At 37.8% G+C, this 23,451-nt stretch overlaps 1 protein-coding gene across 2 annotated transcripts in view; it reads right to left on the bottom strand.

Moving 5' to 3' along the window:
- Window positions 1–23,451, bottom strand: part of CTNNA3 (catenin alpha 3) — a 548,079-nt gene that overhangs the window by 86,665 nt on the left and 437,963 nt on the right. For both annotated transcript variants that reach the window (XM_072870046.1, XM_072870047.1), the window contains exon 12: window positions 20,311–20,462. In XM_072870046.1, coding sequence (XP_072726147.1) covers window positions 20,311–20,462 — 152 coding nt within the window. The remainder of the gene's footprint in view (window positions 1–20,310; window positions 20,463–23,451) is intronic.

Raw genomic sequence — 23,451 nt, 5'->3', positions numbered from 1 at the left:
ATAATTGTAAAAATACAGAATCTAAAGCATAGCCCACTTCTGAATGCACAGGTACCACTACCATCATCCTTCCCACACATTCCCACCTATGACTTATTGTTGAAATGTAAACTTCTCATTTTTAGCAGATCTCCTCCCAGACACTAAGACAGTGAAAATAGAACCACCCTAGCTGTGAATCCTATATCCATTACTTTCACTCCTGCTTTTAATTATCAAGAGGCTTCTGATGCCCAGAACATGCATCCACCCACATTTAGTCATTCAGCAACCAATAACTGTTCAACTGAGTGATCAGTGCCAGTTGATGTGGAACTAAATTACCCATTAAGCACATCATTGTGCAAACTACCCTTCATGTCACAAATCAGTAATTTGATTCTGCTTTAAGAGGCTGATAGCCTTTATTACTAAGTAGGTTCCCCAAGTGAAGTAGACTTAAACATGCACACACACCCCATGCAACCACCCCTCAAAACCTATTTCAGGTCTTGTTTCTGAACACATTATTTGTTATGTGATTTTGTTATAATTTTTATAGATGCTAAAGAGAATCATACAACAACAGCTTTTTAGTTATATGTACACTGTCTGTTATTACTAATGCATTTAACAGTCCATGGAAAATTCTTGGGTTTGTATGCGAAATGATTTCTTCAATTTGGGAAGGTTTCATGACAAAGTTAGGTGAAACAAGGCAGCAAGGAATATTCCCCTCTAACACATCAAATCAGAAATTTATTCAGATCAGTATTTTCCTTTTGCATATTTTTTTACAATATGCATCTTTGACAGCCTCTGCTGGCCAATGAAATGGAAGGGGAGATATTCAACGTAACTCTGTCATTTACAAACACAGATAAAAATGCCATAGATAAAAATGACACAAAGGCAGACACAAGATCCTTAATATCTATGAAAATTTAACAAAATCTTACTTAATGAAATTTAGTTTTCCTAATGTCTAAACAGAATCTTCCCCCATGTAGTCAGAGGTTATTCTCTTTTTATCCATTATGAACATGTAACACAGATTTTCTCCTTTCTTGTGCAACAACATTTTATATAATTGAAAATGGCTACCATATCTGCCCCTTCTCTGTCCCCTTCTGTTGCTCTGTTCACTAGGCTAACTAAGACTAACCCATTCAGCATTTTTCTCATAGGTCACATTTTCTAATACTCTGATTATTCTAGCTGCAATAAATCAGAGTGCTTAAACAACTAGGGAATTTTGGTGGTGCTCACTGCTCATCTTGGGACCACAAAACCCCACTTCCCTTATTTTTAACTAAGGTACATAAAAAGCAGAATAACTGCAGCCAGTTGTAACTCAATAAAATCTTGGTTGGTTGCATGGGGTGAAAATGGTCTTTCAGAGATCTCCAGTATTATCTGACTTGAACAGTAAGTGAACAGTAAGAACTAATGAATCTAAATACGAATTAACCACAACCAGCTTTAATTTAATCAGCAACTGGAGCTGATCAGCAATATTTTTATCCCATAGCAATGGATTTAAATAAGAAAAAAAAAAGTTTTTCTTACTAGAACAGAACAGAATACAAAGACTTTTTTCATGAAAAGAAAAAAACGCCTTTGATAAATACTTGTTAGAAAAGTCTTAATGAAATTTATTTGGTTTGTCATTGGTGCTGCCTACCCATAATTTTAGGTTTTTGTGGAAACTGCTCAGGCACATGAATAATTTCAGTAAAACCCTTTCACAGTCAGTTAGGTATTAGAACTAGGTCTGGTTTCAAATCTCATAAAGGAGTTTAATTTTCGCAATGAGAACAAACTTTCCTGATAAACTAATGCAGCTTTGGGCATTATATAATGTAGTTGATGTGATGGCCACGGTACCTCAACAGAGGAAGGGTTTGTAAGGCACACGAATTCCAACTTGTACACATGTGCATAATTGCACCAACTTCACTGAGGTCTTTCATTCTAAATTACTGGTCTGCAAAAGCTGTAGTGAGAATAGGGCCCTGGTGAGTATGTTCTCTTGTCTCCACAAACCAGAGCTGTGAGACAGCAAGGATGAAGCTATACTCCTTTCATGAATAAACTAAGCACTTCAAAATCTAACTCTTTGACATGAATAGTAGTTTGTTCATTTATATTAATCTGCAACTCACAAAATGTAAGGCAGCAGAACAACAGAGGTCTGCCCTGTGAACTGGATGAACCCATATTTTAAATTAGACAATATACAATATGAAGCAGAGCTCATGCTTCTATGAAATGGCAAAAGCCATACAGAGCAGCCTCTTCATCAGTGCTCATCTTTATACAGAGAGAACAGTGCTCATCTTTATACGGAGAGAATACACAATGTGCTTTAATGACACTTGCTGCTAAAAGAAAGGAAAACTTGAAAGGAAATAAGTTGAGTAACAGCAAAAATGGATTTACCAAGAATAAATCATGGCAAAACAATCAATCTTACTTCTTTGATGGGATAATGCCCTTTTGTGGATAGAGAAGCAGAAGTTTTGTACACTTTCACATGATGTCCTTTTAAGAAAGCTAGAGAAATAGGTTCTAGATGAACCTATGATAGTGTTTGTACATAACTGGTTAAAAAAATATGCTCCAAAATAGTTACCAAATTTTGTCTGTCAAAATGACAGGATTTATCAAGTAGAATTCAACAGGCATGTGCACTAAGGCCAATATTTTCATAAAAACTTGGTACAATGGAATAGAGTGGGCTTACTAAATCTGTAGGTAATACCGAATTCTTGAGAGACACTGTGATTATAAAGCCAATGTTAAAAATGTAACATAATAGTCACAAATGGACTGAGAAAGAATGGAACAAAGGCACAATAGGAACTAATGCAAAGTACTGAATTTAGGCAGGAAAAATCAACTGTACAAATAGGAGATGGGAACTAAGTGGCTAAGCAGGAGCTCTACAGAAAACCATTAAGAACTACAGAGGATCACAGGCTAAACAGAAGCAGCAATGTCACATTCTTGAAAATGAAGGCAACTAGATTGTTGTAAGTATCCGTAGGAGCAGTCAGCAAGCCATATGAAATAAGCCTTCTACTCAACTCAGAGTTGACGCCTCTACTGGAAGTACTCTATCTAGTGTTGGGCACTGCACTTCCAAAAGGAGGTAAACCAGCTGAACAAAAGGATTGCAACAAGCATGAGCATGATATCAAAAGAAACACTCTTAAAGTATACAAGAAACAAGAAGGAGGAGATAGCCTGTTCTCCACATCCTTGATGGACCAGACAAGAAGTCCTTTAAGCTGCTATAAGGAGACACGTGGGGTAGATTTTAGAGGAACTTTCTAAAAGTAATGAAGGAGTGGAATAGACTGCTTGAAGACACCAGGGAGTTTCCAGCTGTGGATGTTTCTAAGAGTAGGTCAGACAAATGAACATTGGGAATTATTTGAAGTTAATCCTGGTCTGCACAGGAAACAGTACTGATAGAGTACCACTATGCTTGAACTACTGAACTGTAACTGGACATGAAAGAAATAGAAGCAAATATTATACAAGATTTAAGTTTGTGAACACTGCTACCAAGCAATTTTTTCAAAAGCAAAGATACCTTGTTATGCACAGATTACACTATGGAATACCTGCTTCTAGAGTACAAGTAAGGTCTTTACAAGAATGATAAATTTAAATACAAATTGATATATACAGGAATGACACTTTAATTCTAATTAGTGCAAACCCTGAGAAATAGATGAAAAAACATCCAACGTCATTGCGCATATTTCTTCATTAATTCAGCACACTACTGTTAATTTGTGTAGGAGTTATTACCGCTTAATGTAATGTAAAAAACAGACTTACACAATTGAATAGATTTTGCACATAATTGGTCGTAGATCCTTGACTCATACAGAAAAATCACTTTTGAAAACAGTGATCACATAAATGATACTCTAATTCATTTATATAAATTTATTTGCCTCAATTTATATGTTGATCAGACACCCAGTAAACTATTCAGAACCATTTCAATCATCCAAACTCTAATTTTCTCTTACCCTAAATAAAAAACATAATCTACTCATTGATTTGGTTTAAACTTTTGTTTTCTTTTATGGAAATACTAACCTATTAGTATGCATACATATGCAGGCAGTGTGGATATTAAGGTGTACTTAATTAATGCAGTGCAAGAAGATTTACTGTTGTTAATTACTGAGATACCATGAACACCCCCCTTCCCCCCCTGCTTGCTAAATATACACTAGGGATCATATAATGACACATTATTCAGATATAGTGCATTAAGTTTGCAGAGAACCTCAACAGTGCTATTTACTAACTTTTCAGTGCTTGTTTCTAAAACATTCAGTTTTTTAGTGTAGTATTTTAATATAGATACAGGCAACATAAGAAACAGAGAAGGGAATGAAATCAGGTGCAAACATCCAGATGAGTCTGAGGGACTTTGAAATTTAAGATTTAAAAGAGAAGAGGCAGGAAGCTTACTTTTACAAATAAGAAATCCAATTCCAAATTGGGGGCGGGGGAAGGGTAAAAGATTACTTCAAAAAGTTAAAAGGCAGGAAATAATTAGTTATGAATGCTCAATGAACTGTGCCATACCACAGGACCACCTGAAGACTGGAAACAGGCTGAGTGAGATGGGTAAATGAGGTCTGCTGCTCACAACGGTGGAATGGCCTTTATTTCCCCTTTTTAATATTTTATAGACAAACTGCTATTTCTCTGTCATACAAAACAATAAGAGTTAGACCTTCAAGCAGAGTAACTGCCAATGTTTACTTATTTTAACATAGCTGCTAAATTTCTATAAGCAAGAAGATGTGGCCCATAACATCTACATATATCAGTTTGCAATGGCCACTGTTTAGCGGTGTGCTCTGCCAGAGGTTAAAAATACATTAAATTCCCTTGAGATTTCAATTTGCTTTCATGAATTTTTGGTAAAATACATTTTTTTCCAACTAACTAGTTGGTAATTATTCTATGTAATAGTACAGTAAAAAAAATACCACCCAATGGCTTGGTTGGTATATATTTTGCTCCGATTTTTTGGAGCATATGTAACAGAATAGAATAGACGGAATATTTTCAGTTGGAAGGGACGTACAACAATCATCTAGTCCAACTGCCTGAGCACTTCAGGGCTGACCAAAAGTTAAAGCATGTTATTAAGGGCATTGTCCAAATGCCTCTTAAACACTGACAGACTTGGGGCATCGACCACCTCTCTAGGAAGCCTCTTCCAGTGTTTGACCACACTCTTCATAAAGAAATGCTTCCTAAGGTCAAGTCTAAACCTCCCCTGGTGCAACTTTGAACCATTCCCATGTGTCCTGTTGCTGGATCCCAGGGAGAAGAGCTCAGCACCTCCCTCTCCACTTCCCCTCCTCAGGAAGCTGCAGAGAGCAATGAGGTTGCTCCTCAGCCTCCTGTTCTCCAGACTAGACAAGCCCAAAATCTTTAGCTGCTCCTCAGGACATTCCTTCCAGCCCTCTCACTGGCTTTGTTGCCCTCCTCTGGACGCATTCGAGTACCTTAACACCCTTCTGGGGCCCAGAACTGCACACAGTACTCAAGATGAGGCTGCATCAATGCTGAATACAGCAGGATAATCACCTCTTTTGACCAGCTGGTCATGCTGTGTTTGATGCACCCCAGGATGTGGTTTGCCCTCTTGGCTGCCAGGGCATGCTGCTGACTCATACTGAGCCTGCTGTTGACCAGCACCCCCAGATCCCTTTCTGCAGGGCTGCTCTCCAGCCACTCCTCTCCCAGTTTATACTTGTGCGCAGCATTACTCCATCCTAGGTGCAGAATCCGGCATTTCAACTTGTTACATTTCATCCCATTAATCATAGCCCAATGCTCCAATCTATGTAGATCCTCTTGCCCCAAGGCCTCTTGTCCCACAAGAGAGTCAACAGCACCTCCCAGTTTGGTATCATCAGCAAACTTGCTAATGGTGCATTCAACTCCTGCATCCAGATAGTTGATAAATGTATTGAACAGAAGTGGCCCTAGAATTAAGCCCTGAGGAACACTGCTGGTGACCAGTTGCCAGCCACATGTAGCCCCATTCACTGCAACCCTTTGATCCCTGCCGTTCAGCCAGTTCTTCACCCAGCACACCGTGAACCCGCTCACCCCAGAGTTGGACAACCGGTCCAGAAGGATGCTGTGAGGGACAGTATCTTTACTAAAATCCAGAAAAACTACATCCACTGCCTTTCCTTCATCCACTAGGGTGGGTGACCTTATCATAGACCAGGACTTTCCCTTTGTGAACCCATGTTGACTGTGCCTGATGATTGCATTGTTCTTTAAATGCCTTTCAATAGTATGCAGTATAATCTTCTCCATAATTTTTCCAGGAACTGAGGTTAGACTAAAAGGTCTGTAGTTCCCTGGGTCTTCCCTCATGCCCTTTTTGTAGATAGGAATAACATTGGCTAGCTTCCAGTCAGCAGGGATCTCCTCAGACTCCCAACACCTTTGGTAGATGATTGAGAGGGGTCCTGCCATAACATCTGCTAGTTCATTCAGTACTCTGGGATGAATCCCATCAGGCCCCATGGACTTGTGAACATTCAGCTGATACAGCTGGTCCCTTACAATTTCAGTGTTCACAAATGGGAAGTCACTGTTTCCACACTCGTGGTTCTCCAACTCAGGGGACCAGGCAGCCCAAAGTCTATCAGTATTGTTAAAAGTTTAACATGCTTTTAAAGTAAGCTTGCTTTGACCCTTCATGACTTCATGATAAGCACAGGAGGTGTAGGCTCAGAAAAAGGTGAGACAACTTTCCCCCACAGAGAAAGGTGAATCTCGCCAGGCCCCAGCAGGCTTGGTGTCACACAGATCCCATGATCAACACTGTCAATCAGGGAAATAAATTGAGAAACCCCACAACCATGGGTGCTCCAGGTATCTTATTATGACGAAATGGTGATTTCTTTTCTATCCACCATTTTATTTGCAGTGGGTTTGTTGGTTTTGGCTGGGTTTGTGGTTTTGGTTTGGTGGGGTTTTTTTGTTGGTTGGTTTCTAGAAAAAGCAATCATGGTTCAGTTTTTGAAAGACAAGGCTGAATGTTCCTTTTACGTAAGAAAGTCCCAGGCTACAGAACTGCCTTTAATCTTTGAAGCCTTTAGCAAGGTCACATGGCCCAGGAGAGAATGGAAACTAATAATCATGAGAAGGATAGTATTTTCACTAAAATGCCAACTGTTTTAAATTGCATTCCCAGCCAGTACTATGGTTGTTGTGGATCCTACCCTGGTTTGTCCAGCACTTCTCTTACCTTGTATGGGAAGGCATGGCAGAGTGGTAAATTTAACTCTGGAGATGAGACTGAGGTGGACTAAAGTAATGGTGCCACTTGTTTTATTTTTGTCTAGCTCAAATGACTTCCCTAGTGTGTAGAAACTACTAAGTACATAGACTGAGGTAGACTTCAGGGCATGTGAACATGGGTCCCTGGGCCTTAAACTTTAGATGGATTTAAACATCCATCTTCTAATCTACATCCATATGCCAAGGTACCTTTTAGAGTGTATGTCCCTCCTTCTAACAAGACTTTTTGAATTGGATTACTGTATTATACAATTTCTATACATAGTTTAGTATCTTTACATTTCATACTTTATTACAGTATTTATATTTAACCAAGATAAAAATCAGAATTCATGCACTAGTTACCAAAAGAGACTGGCACTAGTTACCCAAAGAGACATGCACTAGTTACCAAAGAGATTGGCACACTGTGGGAATTCCAGCTTTCATGCTTTACAAAAGACAATTCTAATACTACCTTAGTATCAGGCATGAGAAGTAGATCTGCATATAAAGAACATGAGACAAACTGTAAGGTAACAGGAGAAAAAATGGAAAAGGAATGAAAAAAAGGAGGGGAAGGTAAAGAAATGAAGAGGATACAACCAAACAATACTATGTGAGGTGGGACAATGCATAGCCTGTGATGCAGCCCATGATTCTTCAAAGAATACTATCTTATGTCTTCACGGTAAGCTATTCATGTCAGTTGTTGAATGGTCCCTGACATGAATTTCAATTGTTCTTTTACTTTCTCTTTGTGGAGGATGGTATTTTTTGGCAATTAATAATGCTCTCAACTTTTTTTTGTCTAGGCAGTAGATAAATCTCTGAGCTCATCAACATACCCAAGAATAAACAAAAAAGGAGCAGAGATGAATCACAGCCTAAAACCCAATTATGCCACGTAAAAGCTTCCTGCCAAACCTCTGAGCTATCTGGCAATCCTACAGACTGTGTAAGAGTGAATCATTCCATCTCTAAATATCCAGGCTGCGGGTAATACTTGCTATTGAGTTTTCTGGAATAGCAAATATCGAGAGAAAATGAATTTATTGATGAACTAAACACAGCCTAAAATTTCATCTGGATTTAACTCTACCAGCCAAGAAATGTCATAATTTTATAGGGAGAAAACAGTCCTATGAATTATAAAGCTAGTATATTCTACAAATGCATGGTACAATTTCATATACCAAAAAAATGCAAACACCCAAACAAAACCAACAATACAGCAGCAACACTATCAATAGGATGATCTTTTCATTCAGGAAAAAATAACTCCCTTCATGCAGATCCTTTCTGCAGTTAAAAGGCAACTAGGGTGAGTCATCTGCTTTCTGATCTGTGAGTTTCCTATAAACGGCAAGAGCAAATCAAGCAGTCAAGCCTGAGATGGTGGAAGCTGTAAGATGGAAGGCTTAAGGCTATATTAATGGAATGGAATGGAAAGCCTAAGTTTAGGCAGACACAATTTTAGGTTTCATCTCTGCTGTGGACTGGTGCCATTTCAGAAATAAGTGATTAGACCGCAAACCCCAACACTGGCAAATGAAGCCACAATTTGCGCTGGTGCTGCTCTGCTTAAAATCTGGGTAAGTTCTACTTCTGGCTTCGCTTACCGAGGTGACAAACTTGTTTTATTTGTGGGCCACTGACCAGTCAGACTGAGCTTCGTACTTACACAGATCCAGGGCACTGGTGAGATCTCACATCGCTTCAAGCATGTAACTGTGTGCGACAAGGGGTTTACCTTTGCTTGTTGTGGTTAGCTCTTCCTCACTGAAACAGCAAACAATTATTCAGCTCTGTTCTACACTTGCTGAATATTAATTAAGCCTCATACTTGTTTTTTTACACATTTGGAATCCAGCTTTCACAAATCCACAAACATTTTCAAAGCATATTTGACAGAACAACCCTGTGGGGTCAGCAAAACTAACAGACATAGCATGGCATGCCATGTTCAGGTGGGATGCCAGACTGGTTTCTCACTAAGGCAATGGGGACCGATTCCCATTCTCATAGCACATCAGCAAGAAATACAAAGAATGTAGAGTTGTCTGACATCTGCTTATCTGATTTCTTCAATAAGCAAATTACACACTGATTACGAAGAAGGTAAAGGGCAGGCAGTGGTATGATTAATACAATAAATATAGGTGGAAGAACAATGGATGTCAGTTATCCAGCTGGCTCTGACACCAATTACTGCGGTCAAGCAAGTGGCCCTCACTGCAAGACTACACAGTCAGCCAGTGAATTTCAGTGCCCCTGAAAGATTGATGATATTCCCCTACCTGTGCTGGCCATGATCCCAGTAGAGGAAACCTGATTACACTGTAGTAAGGGGATGAGCCATTGCTGGAATGGGTGCCATGCAGCTGGTCTGGCTGCAAGGGGGCTAACTGAGGCAGTCATCTGTTGACAAAGTCATTTTCAGGGACACGTAACTTACCTGTGTGCATCCCCAAGCTGCCACTGCCTCACTCTACATAGTTACTGGCAGCCCTTTATTCTCGGTACTTCACATGGATATGCTTTGCTGTATGATAACACGAAAGTTGTTACTATTTTTGTAGGTGAACTTAACACTGTAACAAATTTCAGGATATTTCAAAGGATAATCAAATTTGCACATATGATTTCCTAGAATCATTTTATGCAGACTACTTCATGGAGACCAGGAGAACAAGGCACTTGGAGTAACTAACTTAATGTTACTGCTCTAATTTCCTAATAACTAAAGTACTTGCTATAGTGAACAACAAGAGGGCCTCAAAAGCTAATAGCTAAGTTACATTGAAGCAATGGTGCTCTAAAACTGCAATTTCAACACAATCCATGCACTAGATGATGCACAGTACTCCCTTGCTGCAATACACTTCACTTTGGTATCAATATTCACTGACTTTGTTGATACTGAATATAATGAAGGTGCTCTTTGCTCTCTTTTTAAGAACAGGCTGTAAGTCCCAGAGGTTCTCAGGTAATTAGGTAGTATCTGGTTTGTCAACCTCTACAGAATCTTTTCAGGTAAGGAGTACTTAAAAATATCGTCTTCCATTTATCTAGCTCAGTGAAGGATTTTTTTTAAATTCTCCAAAGAATTTTCTTTCAAGGTTTCTGGTTTTTCTGAGTCAGTTTCCCTGTTATTACTATGCCTCCTTACTTGGTATGCCCACCTGCCTTCATCAACTCTGCATTCCAACTTTATGAGTACACTTCCAAGAAAATAATCTGCTGTGATACACGTTTGCAAGCAACATTTGGGGGAAAAAAAAAAAAAAAACCAAGGCAGGAAGGTATCATTAGCAGCAAAACCTGAATTCAAATATACCTATGGAATACTAAGGAATTATAAAAAAGTAAACCAAAAAAACTATTCAGGGTTAGATAAATAAATAAGCAAATTCCTCCCAAACCTTTTTGCCTGTCACACTGCTGCATCAGCAAGGACATGCATGACAACAGGACCAGATCTTATACTGTTACACCAATGTCAAAGCACAGAATGACACAGACCACAGCACTGCTACTCCATTCTTGTGCCAGCAAAACTGAGATCACAATCTCGCACGCAGATAATTACTACCATGTTTTTGAAGTCCGATTACGTATTGAATACATTTGTAATGTACCTCATTGCTTCTCTGCATCATGCTAAAAAGACTCCATCCTACCAGTTAAATGATTCCACAGTGAAAATAATGGCAATTGAGAAATTTCAACTAGGCCATGGACTGTACAGATGATTATGATCAGTAAAAGGGATCTATGGTCAGATTTACACTGAGCAATGAAGATCTCTGAGCCAGAACTGGCACTAGCATTGGCAGGGCTGATTTCAGAATCAGAACCACAGCATGAGCTATTAACACTATTCAGAGACTGCAGTCTCCATTTCCAGGCTTGCATTTCTCATACTCCAGTGAACCATGTAGCAGGATGCATATTTTAATAGAGTATCTGTGATTTGTAACACTTTTGCTGTGCCTCCCACTTTTAGTTCCAGAAATGCAGTCCTTCCCTTTTAACAGAATAACATTCATTCAATTTCTCTGGGAATATAATTTATATTAGACAGTAAGCACCAAATGGCAAGGAAGGAATACACATCGCTTTTCCTTGATATAAGAAAAAACCCTCAGCAAAGATTTTAATGTTCCAGAAAAAATACTGCCTTGTGCTTAAGTTTCCAATGAGCCACTAAACTAGAGCTACCAAATTATTCTGGAAAGTTCTGTTTTCCTGAAAGAGAGGGATAATTTTGTGAACAATTAAAAACATAAACATATATGACATAGTTGCAATATAATTTAATCCCTAAACTGGAAAAAACTGAAATTTAAAGTAGTATGTAAGTCAAAACTCTTCATGCCATCCATTTCTGTACAAAGCATATTGGCTTCTCTGTCTGAACCACTAACCCCAGCACTAAGAGACTTTGATGGTAAGCCATGTAGCAATTTGCTGCTGAGAAGTTCTTAATTCACAGCTTTGCATGATGCCTAAGGCTGTATAGCTTGGGCAGAAGAGAACGCAGATTTGCCAGGATGGATAATTGAACATTTCTATTGTAAAGGATACAGTATGCAGCTGACTTTTTCACCACTGGTCCCTGTATCGGCATTTCTGAAATCATACACTATTTTTGTGTATATATACCCTAAAAGCCTTTCTTTTTGCCTTTCTTTTTAAAAAACCAAAACAACACAACATCTTTCCCATTAGCTGACACTTTACAAACTGGAAACCTAAGGCAGATTTAAGAAAATTACGTTTTTAACTAGAAGAAGAATAAAAAAAAGAAGATTGGTCATACAGTCATATGGTGAATGTAAACAAGCAGGTGTAAACACAGCAAACAATGGTAGAAGTATTATAGTCTAGTAGTTGCATGCAATGTAGCAAGCAGCTTGCTTTTATAAATAAGATTTAGCACACAATATTGCTTTGTTTGCCCCATCAATTCTCCATTACTGTCTTAACACTAATATATAAAAGAAAAAAACAGACAGTAAAGTCAGACTTGGCTTGACAGGGCCTTGGATAACACTCTGCTTTCAACAGGAGGCTGGACCAGATGATCTCCCAAGGTCCCTTCCTTCTGTGATCCTCTGTGTATGTTTCTCTCCTCTCTTCCCCCTCACTGACAAAGAGTGTGAGACAAGTAAAATGTGTGACAGTGAAAAGTAAGGTTTGGTTCAAAAGATACTGCAGTATTTTTGGTTTAGAAAGAAGGCTCAGTTAACAATAATATTTTGTACAAAAAGAGTAATACTGAATAGTATTAAAAGAATTTCAAATAATGAAAAAAGGTAATAAATGTTAACATACAGTAACTACAGCCTTGGATGTGGTACTATCCAAGTGGTGAGTTCTTGGCACTCCTTTTAAGTACTTACTTCCATTTAGTCATATCTAGGATGGCACATGTGAGCTGCTGCTTTGGAGGGGAAGGAAAATCTTCACAGTCAGACCTGTACAGAAGATGTAGCCTGACAACATCAAGTGCTTTCTCATATGCTTTCTCATATGCTCTCATATGCAATTAGAGAGGAAGTCTACTCCTCCAAAATATATATAAAACAATATGAAAATTCTACATATTCTTGCTTGGAAGGGGGCATCTGCTTTTGACTCTCCTATACTGCAGGATGATTTCCCTGTATAGAAATAATATAGTACATGGATATAAAAGGACAATTTTGGAATTGCTCATATGGGGATGAAGGAGGCACTTATTTTCCTACCCACTATTCATTTTATATGTAAAAATTACCCAGAATCTAAAATCAGAAATCTCCCTGTAAAAACTGAGTGAATGGCTGGAGCATGGGAGCAGGAGCAGCAGCCAGAAGGATGTACAATGAACTGAAAAGTTAAAACTTGTTAGTCTGAAAATGCAGCAATATAGAAGCACAAAACCCAGGTAGTTTCTCTTATCTTTTGTTAAAAAAAAAAAAAAAAAAAAAAAAAGAAATCTATCATTCCCCAACTACCCTGCTGACTCTAATTCAATGGTTTAAGCAAAGGGGACCTGAAGATGTGGGAGGAGAAGGGCCATCCCTCTTTGGGTGAAATAATAATGTATCTGTGCTTTGGCTTCCACTCCCATGTCTGAGATTAAGAGGGTGAGCATCCACTTTTTCCTCTTCTGTCTCCCTCCTTCTACCTGAGATGGGAACACACCATCTGTTTTTAAAATCAATAAATTAATCTGTTTTTCTACTAACAAAGTTTTAAAATTTTTTGTGGAAACACCTCAACTCTTAAGAACAGATACTTGTTATGGTAATTGTGGCAACTCCAAACTCTAAAGATATTTCTTAGGGTAACAACCTGCCCACATGTTCAAGAACACAGGATGCAACTTTCAAGGAAAACGAGAGGGTGGGTTTTATTTACAGATATGCTGCTGAGCAGCTTTTTGCTCTCTAAAGCAACAAAACCAGCAACACTATTACAGAGAGAACCAGAACGGTCACCTGATTTGTGGAAGATACTAAAGGCCTTAAACTAATGAAATTGGCAGAAAATCAGACCTTTGAGAGTTTGTTATATGGTACATAAACATGAAATACAAGCAAAATGATATGTGTAGTTGTTTGCCAGAAAACAGAAATCGGCTTTATTTGGGAACACAAATTGACCTGGTACTAAATGGAGATTAGCGTTTAAAAAAATGTCAGTGTGTTAAATTGAAATGTATGCAGACTGTGTCCCAAAACTGTTGCAGTACAGAGCATTTTGATAAGACATCTGCAAGGTAGAGTCATAATAATAATGACTGAGTTTATGATGCTAATACAGATGTAAATATAAGCAAGTAAGTATTTCTACAATATGCAATTACTTCAAAGGTATACTGTGGGGTAAAGAACATAGACATTTTTGGGAAATATGTATGTAGATGAATTAAGATATGAAATGTAACCTATCTGGGATAGTGCTTTGAGTTAAGTTTTCCCCATAATGGTACCTCAAGGTTGGTGATCCTGACTCGAGATGTTAAAAAGCCAAGTAATATGGCAGGGACAAACATCTGCCAGAAGCTTTTACTTGCAAGTATATTTGATCATGGCACTAAACAGTTTCAATTCTCTGCATATTTGGTTTCTGCAGCACAAACATAACATTCCCCATTAACACTTTTTATGTGACTCAGGATAAAAACCTGAAAAAGGAATAGGTGTCCAACTATCCTTAATAGATGACAGGTGCTCTTCTAGGCTCTTTTTTAAATTACATCAAATATTACATCCTTTTTCAGCCACACTGCATCTAGCTGTATCAATCTTTGGATGACAGGACCGATAGAATCAGCAATGAAAGCATCATTTGAAGAAGGCAGGGCATGTAAACTTCCCTTTTTGGTAACAACCAGTATAGAGCATATTTTTTCCTAAATAACAAGGAAAGAAAATCCTCTCCTGGTTAAAAAAAGATGACAACATAACAAGTACTAACCATGTAATACCAGAAGCCTAGTGCATAAGGGAGCCAAGTGAAAATACACAAGAAAGCTCCTGCTTTCTGCCAGGGAAGTTGACAAGGAGCTGAGGGAAGGAAAGGTCAGCTCTGACCTTTTAGGTCAGAAATGGCAAGAAAGTGATGAGAGGTGCAGGTCCAACTGGCTTGCTAACTACTGCTGCAGAAGTTCTTCCTCTTGTGCAATTGGTGTAGGATAGAAAAATGAAGAAAAAGGTATTTAACAGACTTCCCAATATATATTTGTAATGAGTTAGCATCACTCATAAATTTCAGACCAACAACAACGAAGTTTACCAAGACTATATGAATTGTTCTTTGCCCTTTCTCCCCATGAGGTCTCAGGGCTCTCTTGGAAAAACAAACAATTATAAGACTGCAGTAAATGTCTTTTTTCTCAAACGCTTCCCTGCTTTGCTTTGTTTTCTCTAGCTTTTAAATAGAGGTTCAATTCATGTGTGCTATTGCTCGCATCTGACAGGATGTAAATCATTCCTACTACAGAAGTAAAAACATGTAGAAAACCCTGCATGTGTAGGATAATTCTATCATTATCAAAAGCAAAGGCAGAATTTAAACTAGACGTTTATTAACTGGCTGAAAGAGAAACAGGCCAATAGGAAAGTTTTCACCACTTGCTATTTTCCTTTCTGAGAAGTCCATGTTCTGAAAATTCCTGTGACTCTGCTGGATACAAGAGATCAAAGTCTGCTGTGATGTCTCTTATTGAGAGAAATTAAGTGTATTGAAGAGCTCACAAGTGCTGTTAAGGATGAACTCTTAAATTTCTTTATAACAGAATGAAAAAATACCCAGAATTTGCAACCAACAAAAGAAGAAAAAGGGAACCCATCCCAAGGGTATTCTGAGGCAGCCAAAACATTTTAAAAAGGATCATGCTGTAGACACCTGAAGGTGTAGCTACACTGAGTTTGCTTTTCCAAAGGAAATTAAAACCCACAGTAAAAGACTATTAGCTAAAGAAACAGGAAGATAAGGAATGGAATGGGGATGCATTGAGGATCTAGCTGAAACAAAAGTATCCAGGTATGACAGAAAACCAAAATGAATGCTTTGCCTTAGTTTTCTGGGGGGACCGGGGTGGAGATCATGTACAACACGGTGCAGAGAATGGCTGCTCAATGGTAATAGAGGCACAATCTGCAAAAGAAACACTCAAAAAGCTTAACACCATAAACTCTGAGGGAACCTATAGTTTCCATGCCAGAATTCTGAAAGAAACAGCACACAGAATATACATTCAGCAGAAAGGATTTTTAAGAAATGCATCAAAATGATGCATTGTATCAGATAAGAACTACAATCTCAATATACATTTTCCACCTCTCATAAAATTAGGAAACACAGGTTCCTCATTCACTGCTTCCATGAACATAAGAGTAGTAAAACCCTTTTAAATAGAGTAGATGAACATTTTGCCCTCTTCTCCCTCTCTGGAAAACTCATAGCAGTCCACTTGTTTATCCTCCAATAAAACCAAAGTATTCCATGAAAGTCTGACTTGGTGAATTCTTTTCCACTGTTCTTGGTGTATTTCTGTTAGGATGACTTTATTACTGCTTCAGCTATCAGTAGTTATTATTCATTTGAAGTCATTACCACTTTCCACTGTGTTTAATATCCTAATGGGGTATTATTAGCTGTTACTTCAATCCAGCTGTCTCATATTCTTCAACAACCTACACTTTCATATAGAAATGTTTTTTTTTTAAAGAAGTTCTAGCATCAGTCTTAACATTATGCAACATTCAATACGTATTGTTTCAAAAACTGTCAACCTGTTTCCTCTGACTTTTCCATGTATTTCACAGGGCAGAATTCTTGTATTTAATTCTACTATCTAGCCTAATCTATTTCCATAACAACAATATTCTGATTAAAACACTATCCAGATAATGCCCAAATGTTCCTGTGCAAAATCAAGCTCCCAAAGCCTCTACAATTTAACAAAAATCAGATGCTTCAAGAGTCAAAAAAGGACTGAGGAATGTGGACACTAATAAGCACATGCAGCTATATGCACTGGATCATATGTCTGATGATTTCAAATCAACAGGTACCACTGGATTAATTAATCCTTGAGAGTAAAATAATGAAAAGCATCTTAAGGGAAGCACCCTGCAGTTCCAGATGCATTTCTATTACAGCTCGTCAGTGCAGCACACCTTCCACTATTTAGGTGCTCTCAAGTGTTATTCACATTGTACCTGCAGGACTGGAATGAATATTTTATGTATCTATGGTTGAGCTTGGATGTTGAAAAGCATATCTGATAATTTGCATTAACAATAGTATTTGGCAGCATTTTACAGTTAGGAACTCTATTTTTAAAAACATTCCTCTGTGTAATTACATGCCTGAAATGCTTCCTGAGGAACTGATCTGGAGAGTTTCTGCTTTTATTTTGATGTTGAAAAATTGCCCCCTGTGACTCAGTGTCCTTGCTCATTTACACTTCTCAATTATATTTTGATCAACAATTTATTTCCCTGATTCAGTCCTGCAATCCCCTGTAATCAGCAACACATTGTTCTTTGGCACTGTATCAGTAAGCCCCTGTAAGTTGGCCTCAGAACACTTTTATTTCCTCACCTTGGCTTTTGTGGTAACAGCATACATCTGAATAACCATCAAATTTACTAAAGCTTCTTACAGGCAGACTGAAATGAAACTGGCATTGTTTGGAATGTATCTAATTAGGAATGCAAATACATCCTTACTCAAAGAATGAATGCCAGGGTTTCCTCAGTACTCTCTCTGTGCTGGCAGTCAGTGTCTCTAAGGGATGGTGGAGCAGCTGACTATCACTTCACCAAACCTCCAAAAAACCCTCTCATGACAGTGTCTGAATAATGGTATTCATTAAGTAGAAAGCTGCACATGTCCTTTTTAATGATTTTTTTTTTTTTAATCTCCTGAGCATTTGTCAGGACTCTGCAATTGCTGGGCTGTTGAATACATTCAAATACAATTGAATACACTTCAAGCCACATTGATTTCTAAGGCAAACACATACATTGTTTAGGCTAATGGGAGGTTCAGTACAGGTGGAGGCAGGCTCTTATCCCACTGGTCATAACTTCTTCAATTCCAAGGAGGAGGAGGAGGAGGAGGAGGAGAAGGAGCATCTGCTCTTTGCTACCCACAGTTCCAGGTACAGCCAACAAGGTAATTTCCGATACTTTGTTTTTTCTTGCCTTGTCAAATTTCACTTGCAAAGCAGAAGTGGAAGATGGTACTGATAGAAATCTTTATATTAACACCGTCTATTTGGGTGTTGTGCAATGACTTTAAATTTTACACATGCACTATGCACTTACATAGTACACATACCCTGTGCACTTACTATGCGTTACGCATATGTATAGTCTCTTCAGATGAAAGTGTTTTCCCCTCATGTTTCAGAAAGAAGTACAGGGAATATAATAGCCTTTTATTTTTTGAGTGACTGTCCATATACATAAACACATCACAGACGAGTGTGAGAATATACACTCGGAGTTTCCTGCAGAGAAGTGTCCGTGTCTTCTTAGAAACTGATTGAAGCTTTGTTACACTCCTCAGTGCATTTCCCACAAAGGAAAAACTCCATAAAGGAATAGTCAGTCATGATCATCTGGACTTCAAGCCCAAGAAGACTGGACATATAGAAGACTCAGATCTTACTGAGGAACAGATAGAAACAACTTTGTATTCTTAAAAAAAGAAGAGTCCCTGGGTCGCTAAGGGAAGGCGGGATGAGAAATGAAGGCATTAAAAGAAGCTTAACTGATCTAGAAAAAAAAAATTAGATGTCCTAACCAAAACTCTTAGCCTATGTTCACTGAAACAGGAACCGATCAGAAGACCTAAGAGAGGATCGGGCTAAATCGGGTTTGTTTTGCCAGATAAATCCAACTCACATAAACTCCTCCTGCTATGGGCAATGATGTTGTATGTTTCAGGATCTTTCTTTGGTATATAACCAATTTCACAATTGACAACTGCAATAAGGATGAGACATTTTAAAGATTTTGCACATTTGAATTCCTACTGAAACTGTTTAAATTATACACTGCAATATGTTAAGACTCACTAATATTTTCCATATTAGAATCAGAGAATCATAGAGTAGTTTGGGCTGGAAGGGACCTTTAAAGGTCATCTAGTCCAACCCCCCTGCAATGACCAGGGACATCTTCAACTAGATCAGGTTGCTTAGAGCCCCATCCAGCCTGACCTTGAATGTTTACAGGAATGGGGCACCTACCACCTCTCTGGGCAACCTGCTCCAGTGCCTCACCACCCTCATCATGAAAAACTTCCTTATATCTAGTCTGAATCTACCCTCTTTCCATTTAAAACCATTACCCCTTGTCCTATCGCAACAGGCCCTGCTAAAAAGTCTGTCCCCATCTTTCTTATAAGCCCCCTTTAAGTATTGAAAGGCTGCTATAAGGTCTCCCCAGAGCCTTCTCTTCTCCAGGCTGAACAACCCCAACTCTCTCAGCCTGTCTTCATAGGAGAGATGTCCCATCCCTCTGATCATTTTTGTGGCCCTCCTCTGGACCCGCTCCAACAGGTCCATGTCTTTCCTGTGCTGAGGGCTCCAGAGCTGAACACAGCTGGAGTACTCCAGGTGGGGTCTTACCAGAGCAGAGTAGAGGGGCAGAATCACCTCCCTTGACCTGCTGGCCACACTAGCCTGTAATATGTTTTTATATTTAAAAGAAAAGAGGAATCTGTTTCTTACTTTCTTCTCAACTGAAAAGACAATGCAGAAGACAAACTTCCTTTGAAAAACTTATCTACATTTTTATTAATGTTTAATTTTATTTAAAAACAAAACTGCTGAACATACAGATATTGCAGCTCAGCTGTATCATTTGAAATGAGATTTGTGGACTGAAGATATTTGGGGGAAATTCTGCATCTGACAAAATTCTGTTTCAAACTTTAAAAATAAGCTGTTCTGAAGCATTTTCTTGAACTTAGGAAAAACACTATGATAAGTGCTTTGATCGTGATTGTGTAAGATTGACAGAAATCAGGCTGTTAAGTCTTCTGGTGTGAAGCTGACAAAACTTCAACAAGAGATTATCAGGATCACCTTTAATATACTATCTGTTCCTACATTCCACTAAATAAGGTTAAGGTTGAAGAGCTACAAGCAGACTTGGGTTTGTAGCCACAAGTCAATAATTATCTAAGTGAATGAAGATCTTTATCAACCAAACATAAATAAATACTTTTAAAGAACAAAACACATTTTTGTGCAACATTCTGATCTGGTAATCAATGCAGTTCTAGTATTCCTAAGTTATAATCATGTGTGTTTCATTGTAATCCAAATTTCCCAGATCAGTTCAATGTGGATATGAGCTTAGGGGCATTGTTCACATACACAGCTCTAAATTCTCCTGAAAATGCCCTGATGTCCTGAACTATCTTAGAAATGAATCTTAAATGAACAAATAAAAAACTTACCCGAATCATCATGACTGAGCATCTGATGTTATGAATTGTATCATACACCTTCTTAGAAACGTCCACAAACTGGTTATCATCAAAAGGATGCACTGTGTTCTTGCTTAAGCTCTCCAATGCAATATTTACTTGACTAATAAACTCTGGAATCACTATTTAAAAAAGAAAACACAAACAAAATTCAGTGGGCATAAAAAGGATAAATAATGTAATTTTTTTCTGGCAAATTGCCTCATATTGATTAAAACTTTATTTTTAAAAAAAGCATTATAGTAATAACATGGTTAGTTTTAAGTGGGAACACATTTGTAATTTTAATCACAGTGATAAAAATTGGTGGGCACGTAAGCTGTGGATGGTTATACAGTAGAAAGTTTTAAAAGGGAAGTCAGGGAAGCAGTTGTAAAAACTTGCCAGTGATTTCTATAGTAATGTCACCCAAAGAATCAGGATGAATAACCTGGCTTAAACTTGGAACTGCTATTCAACAGACTCCTACTATTTCAGAATCTGCTTTCAGTCTGAATGGAGACAAAAATACCAAAAGATTGATGCTTATTCTCCAAATTAAAAAGTCCCACAATTGTAACCTGGACTTACCAAGGCAGTTTACCTTGTTTGATTGAATCAAACAAATTGTAAATTTTGAGTCAGTTTGATATTAACCTGCGCTTTACCCAGAATGTCCTGGGAATTTTCTTGTGGTGCTCCATGGTGTTATTTTGCATGGTGACCTGCTACCACTATGTCTCCCTTGATCCTTCACATCAATTCGAAGCAAAGGAAACCCAACACAAAGAATACAGAGTGAAGAGAGAATGCAGCCAGAAAATCCATCACACACAGAAGGACCTCAAACAAGTACAGATCAAACTCATTTGCAAGAAATTTCCTATCACTTAGAGACTGAAGCCACAGAAAAACTGGAAAGTAAATGGATAGAACTCAACTACTATAACATTCAATATGAATAACATATACCTTGTAGAAAAGAAGCTTTTTTCAGGCAATGTGTTGGTTTCAAATACAAGTATAACATGCATTCCATCCCTTCCTCCACAATTACACACTGTATAATTCATGAATTCATACCACACGAAAGCAACACTACCAATACCTTAAATATGAATCATTTCAGGCAATTTTTGAAATATGTAATAAATTTTTACGCAGACAAAGCTTCAGCTGAAGTCAACAGGACTTCTGAATTAGAAAACCTGGCAAAATATACTTTAAATATTAGGAACCCCTAACTTTACAGGCAGAAATCCATATAACCCTTGGAGACATTTAAATTCACTCTTAAATTACAGTAACTTCACGTCTTCGAGCTCAGCTGTTTCTCTCTAGAGTGCTAGAGTGCAGAACAGTTACTTCATGAGTCAGTTCTCAGAAATAACAAACTTCAGTTCACTCAGTGGTAGTGGGAAGGTTCATTTTCTTCTGTAAAATAGGTCTCCATAAGTGTGAGACAAGTAGATGCCATTTAAGTTAAAAAATAGGATACATAAAATCCTTTCTTCCCTCTTCAGATTACCACTTGAATTACCTTGCCTTCTGAAAAGGTCAGTGGGAAGAACAGATTTCTTAAATGGTATGGAAAAAAAGACAAGGTACATTTTTCATTAGCAACCAAGAGGAATAATTAGGGAGAGCAAATGCTTATTTATTTAGTGCTTTTTGAATTATTTTTTTTTTTTAAAGAAACACAAATATACAATTCCAGAACATGAAATCTTTTTTTTCTGTTAAACAAAGATCTTGGCCCCTAGACTATCAAAATAATTGCAAGTGTGGCAATTTTGAACTAGTCACCTCATAGGTTTACATAAAATTAAACGTTCAGCTCTTCACATTCTTTGTAAAAATGCTACAAAGGAGAATATAAGAAGTTTCCAGGAATTCAAGTTTTCCATTGGTATCATCAAAACCATGAGGTGTTTTCCAGAGCCTCCTACATCCTCACTTCTCAGTTCATTGTACTTCATATACTTTCACTTGCAGTATTGTAATGCACAGACTCCCTGCTTACCAGCAGCATTTTCAGTGGCTGCTAACCTCCGGCAGCCCTCTTCTTCTACAGGACAGGCTTTCTTCTCAGTTATCTATTCAGGCTCCATCCTGCACTCCATCCTTAATCCATATGCTTATTAATGGCCTTTTTACAGCTCCTTCTGAGGCCAAACTTATTATCACCATGTATTTGTCTGAATGAATACATCACTTATGAAAAAGGATTTTATGCAAATATGTACTCTATAGCTCATATGCTACTGGTGGAGTCAGTGCTAAACGACAGGCTGCACTTGATTATAGAAATATGATCTCAGTGGCTTCCCTTTGATAACATTTTTAATATGGCTGCTTTTCATCAATATCATTTTTACACAGAGACAATTAAAACACAACACTAAACTGTAATTCTAAAATATGTACATAACAATCTGCTAATGAAGTATAAAAATACACCTGGGCTATTATAAGGTTATCAAATAGTCCTTATGATTTGGTCATTTACCCTGTTTCTGATTGGATACTTCCCTCAAATCCAAGACTCCTTTCTTGACTGCATGTGATGTATTTAATTTTTGAGTTTCCAATCAAACGACTACTTAAAAAGAAGTTTTGGTGTATATATGAATTCTTATCCATGGATGACTGGCATCAAAAATACTTTACTTCATAGACCCTCAAATGGTTCAGGCATCGCTCTGAAACAGTGCCGTAAGTGGACTAGAATTACATTAATAATGTGCATCTCTGCTGTACTCTGCTTTATTTTTCTAGGCAGCCTAAATATAGACAAGAAGTGGATGCAGGTTAAAATAGGTTGGACAAGATTGATTTTTTAAATCTTTCAAAAGCAAAGAAAAATTAAATAAGTTGTAAGTAAAATGAAAAATTTCAAGTGTTATACAACTCAGAAATATTATTAGATTTTTGTGATTTTAATATTAAAACATTTTTGAAGAAAACTTACAATTTTTATTTGAATTTTTGCCCTTTTTATTTCCTCAACGAAAATTATGAGCAAATTTAAACACAAACATCTGTAATCCTGCCTTTCCTGAGGGAGAAGGTGTGGAAAGGAGGAGGATGTTTTGGAAAATACCACTACTACTCATAATCATAATGTTGAAA

Source organism: Ciconia boyciana, chromosome 8 (assembly GCF_034638445.1).
Source record: "Ciconia boyciana chromosome 8, ASM3463844v1, whole genome shotgun sequence".
Lineage (NCBI taxonomy): Eukaryota > Metazoa > Chordata > Aves > Ciconiiformes > Ciconiidae > Ciconia > Ciconia boyciana.
Note: the sequence above shows the minus strand (reverse complement) of the source record. Positions and strands in the feature narration are given on the sequence as shown.